Genomic DNA, 16,423 nt, shown 5'->3' on the forward strand with positions numbered 1-16,423 from the left:
ATACCATTATACAAAATTATATAATACCATATAAGTATGTGTATGTATACAGGGTGCCTAAAAAATGTAAACACATTTTTAAGACAAGAAAAAATTGTCTTTATTTGTAATACTCAAGTCACATTTGACTTCTGCAATTACAAGAGGTTCTCACTATGACTTGTATTCATCTTTTGTCATAGGTATATATTGAGTATTACAATATACACGTATATGCTGAAAGCCTGGAGACAGGCTTTGGCTTTTGGTTCTAATACATCAGTGTGTATATGTATTTTATATATATTTACATATATGTATATTTGAAGCCTGTTCCTAGCCTAGTTCTATGATACTAGAAGGTATCTGTTAATGTCAACATTGCCAAGATCATTTAATTACCAGGTGTAATAGTTAATAGTAATAATAGCAAATATATTGAGTGTTTATTATTTGCAGTTACTTTTCACATATTATCTCTATTAATCCGCGCTGTGAACCTTTGTAGAGATATTTCTTTCCATATTAGAAAACAGAGGCCATCACTGTCAACTAAGTTTAGCTAGCAGAGGAGGCCCCATTCGTGTGCAGCTCCCTGGAGTCACACGCTTGATTCACTTTATGCAGAAGATTCTCTGATTGGGTCAGTTTTACTTTGAACAGTGCACAGACTCCACCCAATTCCACAAGACAATTCTTTATTATGACTGAACGTTTTAATTCTGGAATCAAAGTGTAGTATATGTATTAATGATATAATTTAATCAGATAAGAAAACAACAGAAAGTTCCCAGAAATTTTGTAATATGGTTGAAGTTAAGAACTTCTGAATGTTAGAAGCACAGACAGAAACATAAAGTGTGTGGTGAGGGCACTAAGAAATCCCACTTGGAGGCTGTCTATGTGGTCAAAAATCCCTGGTGGACAGCCCCCCAGCCCTTTAAATACCAGTTTCTTGCTTCTATCTTTTGCAGGGGATTCAGAATCAAAAACCAGGTTATTTTGCCAGAGCAAATGCAAAGATAGGAACTGGCAGTTGTCAGGAATCCCAGCGGCTCTGGGGAGCATGTATCCCCCTTCCTGTCTTGTTTTCTCTTTCCTCCTCTGCTTCACCACATATTTATTCTCTTTCTTATATCACCTCTGGATGTGGTGAAGCAGGAGGCTCCTCCTGGTACTTCTGCATACCCACCAGTGCTTCTTCTGAGTTTCATTCAACTGTGCTACCATGACCTCACTTTTTCAGTTTTTCAGTTCTCAAAGGAGCATATTGATTAGGATTAGGTCAACTCATGTTGTCAAACTGTGTGTCAGACAGAAGGCATGGCACAGAGGTCACCCTGGATTGCCTGCCTTTGTGTCAGACTCTGCTCCTGTTTATTTGTGTTTTTGAGGCACTTAGGAGTAAAGTCACCGATATGAAAGGCCAATGCCTTCTTAGATGGTTAATGGACAGGGAAATTTTCCATGGGAGTGGTTATGAGAACTTCCTGGAACTTTCTGTATTGGCAGTCCACTTTGTCCAAATGCAACATTTGCACTGCACTGTAAGCTATAATTTTCCAACCTCAGTGGCATATAAAAAACAGTCTACAAGGTGCTATGAAAGAAATGATTCATACTACTATTGTTGAACACAATGCCACCTGCTGTGCTTTAATAATGCAATTTTGACAATAACAGCAATAAAAGCAACCACAAAATAAATGCTATTTATTGGTCTCTTATTGTATGTCACACACTGTATATACATTGTAAATAATTCTTTCAACAGCTCTCTAGGATGGATACAACAGCCATATTTTACAGAAGCAGAGACAGTGTTCAGCAAGGTTAAAGACTAGTCCAAGATTACACAGTGAAAGTAGTAAATTCTCAAGTCCGTCTGAGTCCAAAACCTAGATTTTTCTACTATATTGTGTTGACAGTTTTTTTTATTTCAATAGTCAAGTTTATTTTAATTTAATTAAAAGGAGAAAAGTGATTTACTGTATTTACACAGATGCTAATCAAGTCTTTGTCTTCCTTAATCTCTGAAGAACTCCCTTTAGCCTTTTTTTATAGAACAGGTCTGTTGGTGACAAGTTCCTTGTTTTCCTCCTTCACTAATAGCTCTATGGCTTTATTTTACCTTAATTTCTCTATGACATTTTCACTTGAGGAAGCATTTTAGGTTGATGGTCTTTTCTTCCAGCACTGTAACAATGTTGTTCCATGGTCTTTTGTTCTCCATCATTCCTGGTGGGAGATTTGTAGTTACTGAGACTATTTCTCTATATGTAATATGTCATTATTCCCCACCCACCCCCACCCTCCCTCAGCTCTCAAGACTTCTTCTTTCTCTATAGTTTTCAGGAATTTTATTGTTATTTGTATGGGCTAATTTCTTTGAGTTTATTCTCTTTGGAGTTTGCTGAATTTCTTGTATCTATAAATTTGTCTTTTACCATATTGGGAATGTTTAGGGGCATTATTTTTATGAATATTTTTCTCCACTAGTATCTTTTGCCTCTGCCTTAGGGACTCCAATAACACAAATGCGTGAACTTTTGATACTGTCTCACAAGTCTCTGAAACTCCAGTCATTTTGTTTTTAATCTTTTCCCTTTCCGTTCTTCATGTTGGATACTTTCTATTGCTCTACCTTCAAGTTCATTTCCTCTTTCCTCTCTCATCTCTATTCTTTTATTTTGAAATTTCAAATATTGTATTTTCCATTTTTTTTATTGTTTGGGATTCATGGAGGGTATAAAGAATTAGGGTACACTGATTGCAGTTGTTAAATAAAGTCCCTCTTGTGATTGTGTCCCACCCTCAAGAGGTGTGCCGTACCCAGTGATGTATTTTCTAATTCTAAAAACTCATTTTAATTCCTTTTTAGAAATAGACTCTCTTTCATGCCTGAGAATTTCCTTCTTTCTATTCATTTCAAGAGTATTTACCTTAGTTCATAGAACATGGTGCTATTAGCTGCCTCATGTCTATCTAAAAATTGACACATCTGTATCATCTTTGGGTTGGCATCTACAGATTTCCTGTCCCATTGAGAATTGATCATATTTTCATGGTTTTGGTATATCAAGCCATTTCTGGTTATATCCTGGACATTTTGAGTATTATGTTGTCATGCTTGAATACTGTTAAAATCCTCTGGAAAATATTCCTTTGTGGTTGTTGTTGTAACAGGCCATCAACCTGTTCATTCTGTCCTTTTCTTTTATGGTGTTTGCTTCAGTGTCAGTTGAAAGCCTTTGCTTTGCTTTAAAATTTGTGTCATGTGCCCCAGGAACAGGTGCCACTCAGGGCTTGCTCTGGTATCCAGGTGGTTTTTATACTGTCAGTCACTTCTCAAAACCTTTGCTGTACTTCTCTGGCTATTTTCTATGCATGTGCAACTTAACAGTAAGCTTAGTACTTGTGTAGGTTCAAGTACAGAACTTTAGAGTCTCTTTTGCAGCTGTTTTCTCTGTGGGTTTCCTTGGTACCCTCTGGCTTCTGAGGCCCCTTTTCCAGTTTTTCTGGCCAGAAAGATCTGATTATCTCACAGTTTTGGCCTCTTGTGCTGTGGCACACATAGTTCCATGCAGTTGTATCACACAGCAAGCATCAAAAGAAAAGAAAAATATATGTAATTGTGATTTCTCTCTTATTCTCTGCATTATGAGGGCCTGTTTTTCTATTTTCTCCATCTTTTGGGTCATCTTTTGGGATTGTAAGTGCCCATACCTCCACTAATGTAGCTGTAATGTTTGAAAATGAGCTAGAGGCAGGATATGGAAAATTAAAAGAGAAAAATAACCATGGCGGAGGAGATTTCTCTCCTCCACACTCTGACTTGCGGGGACCTCCTTCCCTAGATCTCTTGCCCAGACAGTGGATTCCACTAGGGTTTTCCTGCTATTTTTACCTTTTGCACAGTTCCCAATTAGGCTTACTTTCAGCCCAAATGCTTGAGAAGAAAAAAAATGAGAAAAACCCAGATATTTCTTTGTAGCCAAGCTGATCTTTCTTCAAGATTTAATTTTCATTCTCAATCCACTTTGCCACTATTTACTTTTCAGAGAGCTCATGTAGCTATTTGTCATGCTTATGTGGTTTTAGCTGTGATGAGGTGGGGTGGGGAGCGATAGAATAGGATCCTTATTTCCTGGACTGCCTCTCATTCATGGCCACACACCTAGCACTTGGCGTAGAACCTGTCATAAAAAACCTTAGTTTCTTTTTTGTAAATGAAGTGAATGGAAATGTAAAATGGGGGACTCACCAATTATCTAATAAATTCTGGTAGGACACAACAGCAAATATTTGGTCCACAATCTGCCATGATATATTCCTGCACTCAGAAGTTGACATCCATGCCATCTGTGGTGGCTCTGTTGAGCACCTTGAAGTCAGTCCTGTCCTCTAGGACTTTCTTATCAACATAAGAATTTTAGCCTTCCTCTCCCATTTAACTATGGAGCCTCCTCTTCTCAAATTTCCATCTCTCCATCCTCTTTTCTCTAAGATTCCAGCTGATTGATTTATTTCTTCTTTGCTGGGAAAGCTTACTGAGAAAAATCATTCTTTGTCTTTTTTATGAAGTTTCTATTTTTTCTTAAAATATTATAATTTGACTAATAAATTTTGCTGAGCTTTCCCCAACTTATACTAACAAGATTTTATTTTAGCATTTTAGCCTTTTGGAAATGATGAATTTGTTTAATAGATCTGCAATTATCCAACTCAAAAGTGATCATCATAATTCCTTTTTATTTATTACATATCACCAAACCCACAATCCATTTCTCACCAGCTGCAGCCATTAATTCAGCCTTATTTGTCCTCAACTTAGAGACTCCTGTACTTCTTATTTTGAACCATTCTAAGTAAAAATATTAAGAGAAAGTAGCATGCTTTAAATAAATCTGACTTAAAATTAGATTTGCTTAGAAAGCATAGCTGTAAAAACTTCTAAAAATAGTTTTGCTTGCCATTTTGTATTGCCTTGGGCTCTTTCCTAAAAGAGCTACACTCTAAATAGAAGTGGTGGGGGGTTTTGTTGTTGTTTAAGGATTTGGGGTGATTATTTTTATCTTCTTAGGGATCACTGTGCTACAAATATATTTTAGCAGAAAATAAGAGCCAGTGCTTGTAAATTGTGCAAACATCTTTTCATGTCTTTGTAAATCTGGTATAAAACACCTGTATGTTATCCAACTGGGTCCCAGCATGAGAGGACTCTATCCAGAATCTGAGGTGCTCCTACTTCTATAGTGGAATATCTGGTGAGGAAAATGAGGTCCTGTAGTATATTAAATATGTATGTGCAAGAAGAGTTGACTGAAGGTCACCAACATGGGCATCACCAGATCCAAGGACATCTGGTAAGATCTCTTGTGTAAGATAATTGAAGATGTATAGCTGGGATTCCATCTAGCAGTGGTAGGGCTGAAATTAGAAAAATGAAAATGAAAGAAACATACCTAAGTACTGTTTCTTTCCCTTTTCTCCTTTCTCCTGTGGTCTCCAGTTTACCGTGGTTTCTGGGCAGTCCTGATGCTCCTGGGGGTAGTCGCTGTGGTCACTGCCAGCTTTTTGATCATCTGTGCTGCCCCCTTTGCCAGCCATTTTCTCTACAAAGCTGGGGGAGGCTCGTACATTGCTGCAGGTAGGTACAGTGCCAAAGGTATGGTTCCTAATTGTGGCTTTTCTTCATGTTGCCTAGTTTTTCATTTTGAGATTCAGATGTCAAGAGTACCATGATGATGTTCATATACAATAATTTTTGAGTGGCAAGTGCATGTCACACACTTTCTAGGGACTTTCCATTTTCCATGTGCTGACACACTTAACTAAGTGGCAGTCTCTGCCATTGCAGCTCCATTACACAAACAAGAACATCAAGGCTTAGAGGGGAAAGCTCTGCTGTTGAGACCTTCTTAGGTATGCAAGAGCCTTTTAGTCTCTCTTACTCTATTAATTTTTTTACAGTAACATGGGGGTCATAATACCCACATGTGTCTCTGTAACATATCAGGATGTAGGTGAATTTTTTGCATGCTCTTAGAAAATAACCCTGTGAGGTTATTTTTCATAAACATACTCTCATGAGTTATATATCATAGGAACGAAAATCTTTTTGTACCTCATCACCATTCAGTTTTCTTAATTGTGTACATTTGTGTATTATCTAACTACATTTTTTTCTGCATAAAACTTGCATTTATTTTAGTCACTTTTCCAACTAGTTTCACACCTGCTAAAATGATTGTGGTGGTACAAAGAGAAAAGCAAGTGAATAAGTGAGTCTTGTGAATTATAAGGCTTTTTCTTTTCATTAGGAAGAACAAGGTTATTTATAGAGATGACCATTCTAGAAAAGTAGGCACACTTCAGTGTGGCTGAGACCAAACTGTACGTGATTGTGCTAGATTGTAACATCAGACTAGAGTGACAGGGTGTTTCTAGGTGACATTGTGGTGACAGTTAAAAGAGAGGAAAGGAATGGGTAGCTTTATGGCCTTCATAATCATTGCAAAGCGAGTTCCTGATGCCTCTCACTGTCATTTCAGCAATGAGCAGGTAACACAACTCTGTTTCCATAATGTGGTGCTTAATTCTGCAGAGGGAATAAAAAATAATCAGATATGGATCCTCTGTTCAAAGAGCTCAAAAAAAAAAAAAACACTCTGAGAAGAGGCCTTTTTAATCTATTCTGCCTGTCTCTTATGTCTTTTATTTCAATTTTTTCCTTGACTGGATTTGCCCACTAGAGCTTATCATTTTTGATAAACATTTTTATTGAGATATAAGTCACATAACATACAACTTACCATTTCAAAGTGTGTAATTCAGAATGGTATTTTCACTACATCCACAGAGCTGTGCAAATGTCACTACTCTCTGATTTCAGAATACCTTTGTCATTCCCACAAAGAAACCCCACTCTCTACTCTCCTCTCCTCCCCACTAGCCCCGAGAAACCAATCATCTGCTTTTTGTCTCTATGGGTTTGTCTGTTCTGGATAATTCATATAAACGGGATCACACAATATGTAACTTTCTATGTCTGGCTTCTCTAGCTTAGGTCTCATAACTTAATCGTCTCTCTGTTTGAATTCATAATTCCATAAGACCAAGCCCATTATGGAACTCATAATTCCATCATGACCAGACTTGTTTTATATCCCTTAAAAATGAGCATCTTCTTTGCCAAATATTTTTTTCTCCCGAAAAGCACATTCTACCCTGGCCTCATTTAAAGTTCTAATGGGGGTGCATAATTTTTCATCTGTCTTCCCAGAAATAATAGCACTTGCTATAACATGTAAGTACTTGTTTCTTCTCATTACTTTGCTCTTCTTTTAAAATCTCAGTTAATCAATAAGAGGAATATTTTTGTACTACTGCATTATGGGCCACATGATTGTTTTAAGCCCAGAATGCTTTGATCCTGGGTTTGGTCCAGTTAGAGAATTTTGTGTGTGTGTGTGTATGTGTGTGTGTGTTGTGTGTATGTATATGTATGTGTGTGTGTGTTTGTGTGTGTGTATGTATATATATGTGTGTGCGTGTGTGTATATACATATATGTGTGTGTGTGTGTGTTTGATACTTTCAAAAAATTGTTGGTCATTTTTCTAATTTATAATCTTTGTAAGAAAGTAGTATATACAAAAAATGATATTTGGGTGAGAACTTGATAGAATGAAAAAGCATTTGACATGTGCTTGTATAACTATATGTGTATGTCCAGTGGATTTTCTTTTTCAAAGCATCTCTTGGAGCAGGTATGGACAGTCTGAGGCCTCTTTGCTCAAGACTTCATGCAAAAGCCTCTGGGAATGCCGAGGTGTGTGAGACATTCTGAGGGCCCATTTTCAAAGCCACTAGAATAAATGATTATAAGGATGCTTCTTTTAAATTTGACTTTTAATTTCCTTGTATTATTTGTGTATGACAATTTGTTTCTCAAGAATCAGGTAAGATATCCAATTGAATGAGATAAAGTATTACTGTTCATCTTATCATGAGTCTCCCATGCCTGCCTGGGGCCAACACACTGTGCCCTGGCCAGCACTTAGGAACAGGTGCTGTGGGTTCAGGGTCGTCAACGCTGCTTTATCCATGCCTCAAGATGGGATTGGGTGCTCTGTCTTTGTTTGGGCAGATGGCCTTAGGGAAGGGCAGAACCAAATTTTAATTGACCATTGCTGGGTGTGTGCACATAGGAGGACTGTTTGGCATCAGCAGGACTATTTTCAGGCAATCCATGCATGGCAGAGGGACGGCAATGTCACAGCTGTGGGGTGGGAGGGGTGGGATGGTGGTATTCCCCTTGCTGGGTCAACAGGCTGGGAAGGCGGATATCTCCACTCCCCAATCTTTCTCAGGAAGGCCAGGCCATGTGTTTTTTGAGGGGTATCTGTTCTGGACGTAGTAATTGTCAGGACGTGATGACCCCGAGCCTGTGCTTCAGTGAGTCACCACGCCCCCCCACAAAGCCCAAACAACTGCTGTCATTTGCTTTAATGTGGACTCACTGAGAACTCTTACACACAAAAGGGTTGACATTTGTCTTCCTGCCCCTATGATATTGGATGTGATAGGAAAGACACAGGAAGTGTTAGAATGAGCAAGTGTGGCATTCAAAGACTTGGATTATATGAAGAAAATTAGCACAGAGCCGAATATTCCTAAACCCTGGGCAAGACAACGTCAACACGGCAATTACTGTATGTAAGCCAGACGTCTGTGAGTATAGAAAAGAATATGGTTGTAGTCTGTGTGGAACACTGGCCTTGGGGATTAGCCATGAAAACTAGAAATTGCTGTTTTTATCAGCATGTCAGGGCAGAAATATTTATCTGCTGTAATCAAAATTCCCTTTTTTCAGACTGGCAAACCAGGGTGACCACTGAGCTTTTCTGCTGAATGGAGATGTAGACAGCCTCTCCCATTGGTGGAGAGGCCCACACAGCTCTCCTGTTAGACCGAGGGGGTGAGACTACCTAGGTATCTTATGATAACAGGTTTAGAGAAGAGGCTCTGCCTTCAGGCCTGGGATGTGCTAAAGAAAACAGAGGATGCCCTTGCAGTGTAATTTAGGCCTGTGGAACTTGAGGCAGGCAACGTTGTGGTTTGCTTCCTCCATGCTCTGGTTGCTCCATGCTCTGGTTGCTCAGCCCCATTCTGAGGCTGTGGGGTGTGCTCCTTGCCCCAACAGCCATTTCACAAGCTGTTCTGCTCCCCTGGGATGTCAGCAGAGCTGGATGGGTTGAACTGTGTGAATCCTCTGCCGTGAGGGACCCGCAGCCTGAAGCACAGCCTCCTGGGGCTACCCTTGTTCCCCCTGCTCTGGAGGAGAGAGTGTTTTAGAAGTATAGTGATGTGAACTTTCCTAATAAAAGAGTAAAAGAAAGGTCACTGGACATACAGGGAAGAAAACAATTCCCATCTCTAGCAGGTGAGGCTAACTTAGAAGGAAGTGGGATTTGTGGTTTCTTTTCCTTTTCTCTTTCAAGAGATCAAGGGAAACTGAAGTCACTTATCAAGTGTAATTATTAAAAACTATTTGTTACTGATAGACCAGCCAGATGTAATTCTTACAGTGCCATCAGTGCCTTTGGTTTTGATGATCAAAAAACATAGGTACACAAGATAAGAGAGATACGATGCATGCCGAGGACAAGTGGCTTTCCCCTCTTTAATCCTGGAAAGAACAGCTCACACACGCTGACAAACAGTTTGAACGCTCGTCTTCCTTACATGTTCCTCCACGTAAAGCCACACGGGGTGGGAGAGTGTGTGGAGCCATCCAGAAGAGCGAGAGCAGAAAGCGATTAGGAAAGAGCTGCTGACGGCCTGAGGACAGGCATCCTAAACGTGCAGGCACACACAGACTCTGTGGCACCTGCTGTCTCCACGTCTATCTAGTGAAAGATTGAGGCTGTAAACAGGTGCTCCCTGTGGACAAGCGAGGGGGCTTCTGGGGTAGCAGAAGGGGCCTGCAGGGCCAGTGCACACTCTGCTAGGGTGGCTTTTCTAAAGCCTCTGTGACTTTGCTGGTGCATAAAAAGTAGGCTTCCCGGAGGATATCAAATGCATCACTTCCTAACAGGAAACTGAATATTTCACCAAATTCTAGGACTTACCATGTTCAGAGCTCTAGTGTGTTGGAGGTGGATGATAGAAACAAAAAAGTAATTATTAAAAACTATTTATTACTCATACACCAGCCAGACGTAATTCTTATAGTACAATCAGTGTCTTTGGTTTCGATGACAAAAAATTGTAGGTACGCTAGATCTGCTTTCCAAGCATGAGTGGAGAAGATCTATTTTTATGTTTCTAAAAGTGCCTGCTTTGTAGACAGATTTGTTCCTTCAGTTGTCATATTTGGGAATTTGTCTGGAAAAATCAGCAATTTTCTGGACAGCTCTGCATATGATCCTATTATAATATGGGAGTGTCTTTTTTTCAGTTTTTAATGTGGATGATTTTCTAATGTCCTTGTTCTGACATTTTTGTTTTTGTTGTTGTTATTGTTGAGACAGAGTCCCACCCTATGCCCTGAGCAGAGTGCAATGGCGTCATAGCTTACTGCAACCTCAGACTCGGGCTGTGGGCATCCCCCTGCCTCAGCCTCCAGAAGGCGCTGAGATTACAGGGGATCACTGTGGTGCCCGGCTGGGTTTTTCCATTTTTTTAGGAGTAAGGGTCTCACTCTTGTTCGGGCAAGTCTTGAACTCCTCACCTCAAGCAATTCTCCCTCCTTAACCTCCCACAGTGCTGAAATTAACAGGTGTGAGCCACCGTGCCTGGCTGGTCTGACATTTTTATATAAATGTCAAGTGCTAGAATAAGTCAACATGCTTAGGTTATACAGCAAAAGGTAGGAAAGAGTTTTTATGTATAAAAATAAATTAAAACATTATTAATTTTTTTCCCTTCAGATTCTTCTTTGTAAGTTTGTTTTCCCCTACATTACTTTTAGTTGATAAACTGTCAGAATCCGTTTCAAAAGAGGCACTGCTATGGTAGATACACCACACGAAAATGAAGCAGGAAAAATCCCAAACCCTTGCTCTCTGAGGCTGGAACATCTCAGCCAGATAAAGGCCATGAACAGAAATGAGAATGTGAAAACGAGAAGAGAGCCATTTCTCCAGAAAGAGCAATTACTGTCCTGTGAGTGGTCACCCTTACCTGACTTGTCATGCAGCTCTTCCTTAGAGGAATTCTGGGTCTAACTCCTGCCCAGATAAATCACCAGCTCAGCGATAGCTTTGGTGGAGCTTTTCTGAAAATCCTTGAACTTGAACTTGAATAAATGCTTCCCCTCCATGCCCACACATATCCCCTTAAAAAATGTGCCGTTCTTTTAAGAACTAGAGCCACGTGCCTGGCAAACAAATGCATGTTTTTACTCACGTGACATATTATTATAGGGTGTAATGAATCTTCACACTGAAAGGGAGTTTTCAGGTGTTCAAAGTGACAAGATTATTTCTGCCCTGTCTCTGGTCCAGAATGAGGTTTTGTCACAGAGGAGAGTCAGACTGAGTTTCCATATGCTTTACTCTTCTTTTTCAAAGTATGTGTCTCATTAACATCAACTATTCTCATTACAGTGAGGGATTTAATGTCTTTGCAAATATTCTTTTTCATTGCACGTCCTCCCTGAAATGGTCACTTTGCTCAGGAGTAATTAGTAGTGAGTGGCTAAGAAGCATTGTATTGGTTTCCCAATTTTTAAAAAATTTTTCCCCTGAGGATTTTTTTGTTCTTTATACTTCCTTTTTTCTTTTCTTTCTTTCTTTTTTTTTTTGATCTTGAAACTTTAGAAGGAATCTTTACGCTTTATTTTGAATGGGAAGAGAAACATTTTAGAGAGTGTAGACTCATCAGAATGATCCTATCAACCTATGCTAAGAGTCTGTCCCAGAAAGACTCTTCCTATAAGTAAAGGGCTGCCGGGGAGCCACAAGAGTTTGCTAGACTGGACATTGAAAGCAGAAACTGACCTTAATGTGAAGGAAAACAAGTCTGTATTCCCTTGTGCTCTTTGCAAAATGTTCTGTCCTGGGACTGTGGGGGAGATTGGTGCCACCTTGTGGAACGTTCCAGTAAGACATGGAGAGACAACGTTTGAGGTCCTCATCCTCTCAGTCCCTCTCAGGAAATGTCAGAACTCGAAGGCACCCTGGTGAATGACTTTATTCTTCTGCCTCTTGGCCAGTCCTGAAATAGCTCAGTCACATGAGACTCTCTGATGCTGTAGAAGATTTCGGAGAGTAATATTTGCTAGCTGTTGGCAGGAGCTCATGTCAAACCTTGCAATAATAATAATGAAAACAACATTACCCAGCATCCTGCTAAGTGCTCTACTTCTGAGAATTCCACCTGGCTCCTTCCTGAGAGAGGCACTTACACTTTCTCTATTTTACCAATGAAGAAACCAAAACAGAGGAGTAAGAAACTTGCTCAAGTTTGCTCAGTGAGTTGTAAAATCTTTTGGTTAATAAATCTTTGAGGCAGGATTGGAAACTGAACAGTCAGAATCTGGGCACATTCTACTTCCAAAAACTTGATTATCATGAGTTGATAGGGCCCTGGTATTAAATGAAATTCTGCTTTTCATATCAAGTCCCTAATTACTTGTAAGGTGAATAAACCTCTATGATTGCCTTCTATTAATAATTGTATATTCAGGAGTACTGAGTATATGGGATGATTAATGCTGAAAGCTATTTTGCCAATCTAAGAAAGCCATACATGTTTAAGATATCCAATAGGCATTAATATATGTTTGGTTGGCTAAATAAAGTTATAAATCCCGAAAATGAAAGAGAGGAGCCAATTAATGTTTTTGGAAAGTAGTATGATGAAATGTGTGTGGCAATGAGTGTTTGAAAATCAGAAAGATATAATTATGATATTACAACTATATAAGCAACTAGGCTGTTTCAGAGAACTAGAGAAAAGTCAGTGGAAAACAAATCCGAGGAAATGGAGAGTGGAGTTAAATCAAGAATGTTGGCCGTTGTGCATTGGGTATTTTATGATTTCTGAAATGTGATACATAAAGATGAGTACAATTTTAGTATAAAATTGCCTATTAATGTAAAGAAGAAAGAAGTGATTATTACAAAAACACCATTTTAAATCATTTTTAAGAACCTCTGGCCCGGGCACGGTGGCTCACGCCTGTAATCCTAGCACTCTGGAAGGCCAAGGTGGGTGTTGGGCCAGGCCTGAACCCTGTCTCTACTAAAAATAGAAAAAATGAGGCTATAGGGTTGCTTGAGCCAAAGAGTTGGAGGTTGCTGTGAGCTATGATGCACCACAGCACTCTACCCAGGGCGACAGCTTGAGACTCTGTCTAAAAAAAAAAAGCAAAAAAGAATTTCTGGCTACTTTTCCTAGAAAAACTGCTTAAATTTTCACAGAATGCAATAATATTTTTGAGACTACTTTGAAAGTATATTGCAGCGTAATGGCAAGAATTACTCTTCTGCAAAGGTAGAATTGGCAAATTTCCCCTTTCCTATCATGAGTGTGCAGCCGGGTATGTGGTGTGCTGGACTCTGGGATGGACCAGCGGCAGCAGGTCAGCCTGCACTCACTGTCATGTTTCCTCCCTTAGTGTGACACACAGGACTGCCTGGAACAATTTGGGGGGTTCCTAGTTGTTAAAGTTAATATGTGTGAAAACAGGTTTAGGAATATTGTAGCATCTTTAGAGTGTTGATATTTAAGACATTAGTGCTCTATGCTTTTAGAAAACATGAATGACCCTGTATATAACATAATTTGCAGGGATCATCTGAAGTCTAATTGGGAGTCTTTTATGAATGTGGGGATCAAGTCAAATAATCCTGATGGACCCCAGTGTTATCCACAGCATGAAGAAGCATTGTGAGTCCATCTCAAGAGGTTAAATCACTTGTCTGTTCCTGCACAGCCAGGTGCTTATGAGTCCAGCTGCTTCCCCCTGCTTGTAATTTTTGACCCTCTAAAGCTGAGAGATACTCTGTAAATATTAGGCGAGGGACTCTGTTTCCAAAGGAGTCTCAGACCAAATGTTGTTGGTGGTATTCTGATTCCTAGCTTGAAGACCAGTTCATAGGTGTTTTATAATTAAGCTTTATGACGTTCATTTATACGCCATTTTTATAAGTTTTGAAGAATGCATAATGAAAATATAAATAATCCATAAAAATAAACCAAGAGAAGGAACTGAAAGCCGCCAGTCCCAAACAATCCCTGTGCCCTAGGCACTCGGAAGTCTCAATTGCTCAGGGAGCGCTACTGAATGACTGTCTGAAGTTTTTTTTGGAAAACTGATGTTTCAGGATAACAATTAAGGCAGTGGGTTTTTAAGAAGTGTGTTCTCAGTCTGATTTAACAGGGCTGTGAACTTGTTGGGGTTGAGGGAAAGTGAAGAAGCTTCAGCAGGGGCACTTCAGGTTCCTGCTATAGCATAAGTGAGACCCAGGGCCATTTAATCAATGTATAAGATTGTGTAAGACTGTGCTCCACAAAAAGATTTTGTTGCCATTTTCCCCCAAACCATTTATCTAAGGAAATGCTATCCACTAGTTCAAAACTTTATGGACAAGTTAGAACATCACAAAGCAATATATTCATAGCAGCTTCATTCATAGTAGTCAAAACAAATTGTGGTATACTCATAAAATACTGCTCAGCGACAAAGGCAGTGAACTGCTAATACATATAACAACATGGATGAACTCTCAACCATCCTGTTTAGTAAAAGCAGCCAGAAACAAAAAATTGCATACTATTGTGATTCCATTTACATGATGTTCTAAGGCAGTGGTTCTCAACTTTCCTAATGCCTCCTAATGCCGCAACCCTCAATACAGTTCCTCATGTTGTGGTGACCCCCCAACCATAAAATTATTTTCATTGATACTTCATAACTGTAATTTTGCTATTGTTAAGAATTGTAATGTAAATATCTGATACGCAGGATATATTTAGGTGACCCCTGTGAAAGGGTCATCCAACCCCCAAAGGGGTTGTGACCCACAGGTTGAGAACCCCTGTTCTAAGGGCAAAACTGAGCTATAGTGATAGATATTTTGGATATAGGAACGAAGAGGCATGATGAACCTTTCCAAATAATGAATATCTCCTATTTTTAATAGGTTGTGACAACATCAATGTTTACAGTTGTCAAACATCATCAAATAATGCACTTAGAATCAGTATGTTTTACTTTAGGTAAAGTATACATCAATTGAAAGAATAAGAAGTCAAATAATAAATGAATATTTTTACCCCTTAGAATTTCAAATTATTGGAGTTTAATACAGTATCCTCAAATATTAGGTATGGGCAATTTAAAAAATGCTTCTATAGAGAGGATTTATATATTGCCCGTGAAAACCCCTTGCAGAGATGTTGTCATTCACAATTCTCAATGTTCCTATGCAGACTTACAGAAGATTCATTGTATCTGACTTGATGAATGGCTATGATTCCTCTTAGAAAATGATGATAAATACATAGCTTGTAAAGTTTCCGTTTTGTTCACCATTCTAATAACGATGCCATCCTTAAAACACCCAAGCCCCAGATTTTCTCTTTGATTCTATACTTAGTGCAAATTCTCCCCCTTGCCTTCCAGGCAGCTCCATCTAGAAAAGTAACTTAATGCTTCCTTGTAATGTTTTCTTTCTTGTTATAATTTTTCTTTAATTTCAGAAGATTATAGGGGTATAAACATTTTGGTCACATGGATTACTTTTCTGCATTTTGAGTCCAAGTTGTAAGTGGAGACAATATTTGCATGCTATAGGTCCAGGAAAGGCCTCGGAATATTTTCTTTCCTGCAGGATGTTTGAGAACGTCTTCAGCCTAACGCGTGACTCCTGTTATCAGGGTTTTATTCTGAGTTATGCCATGGGCTCAGGGGTGGATCTTGGTGGACAAATAACTACCACACTCCTCATTTTCATCCTCTGCAAATAGCCACGATCAGGAGGATAATGCCATCATCCCTGAAAGCTTAGGACACTCCCTAGTTCTATGAAGATGCCCTTTTGAACATCACCCTATCTCTAGCATGTGTGTATTCTTCAAGTAGAGACAAGACAGGTTTTTCTGATTCCAATTTCCTTTTCACCTTGGCTTCCTTCCTTCTTAATGCCTTTTTTGGATTATGAGATTCTAAGATTTATTTATTTATTTATTTATTTTGAGACAGAGTTTCATGTCACCCTCAGTAGAGTCCCGTGGCGTCCCAGCTCAGGCAACCTCAAACTCCTTGGCTCAGGAGATTTTCTTGCCTCAGCCTCCCAAGTAGCTGGGACTACAAGGCACCCGCCACAACACCCAGCTTTTTCTTCTTGCACTTGTCATTGTTGGTTAGCTGGCCTGGGCTGGGTTCAAACCTGCCAGCTCTGGTGTATGTGGCTGGCACTATGACCACT

The 16,423-nt window shown here is 39.4% G+C and overlaps 1 protein-coding gene across 5 annotated transcripts in view; it reads left to right on the forward strand.

Moving 5' to 3' along the window:
- Window positions 1–16,423, forward strand: part of TMEM182 (transmembrane protein 182) — a 77,553-nt gene that overhangs the window by 55,314 nt on the left and 5,816 nt on the right. For all 5 annotated transcript variants that reach the window (XM_053589503.1, XM_053589502.1, XM_053589505.1 and 2 more), the window contains one exon: window positions 5,492–5,629. In XM_053589503.1, coding sequence (XP_053445478.1) covers window positions 5,492–5,629 — 138 coding nt within the window. The remainder of the gene's footprint in view (window positions 1–5,491; window positions 5,630–16,423) is intronic.

The sequence above is a fragment of the Nycticebus coucang genome, chromosome 4 (assembly GCF_027406575.1).
Source record: "Nycticebus coucang isolate mNycCou1 chromosome 4, mNycCou1.pri, whole genome shotgun sequence".
Lineage (NCBI taxonomy): Eukaryota > Metazoa > Chordata > Mammalia > Primates > Lorisidae > Nycticebus > Nycticebus coucang.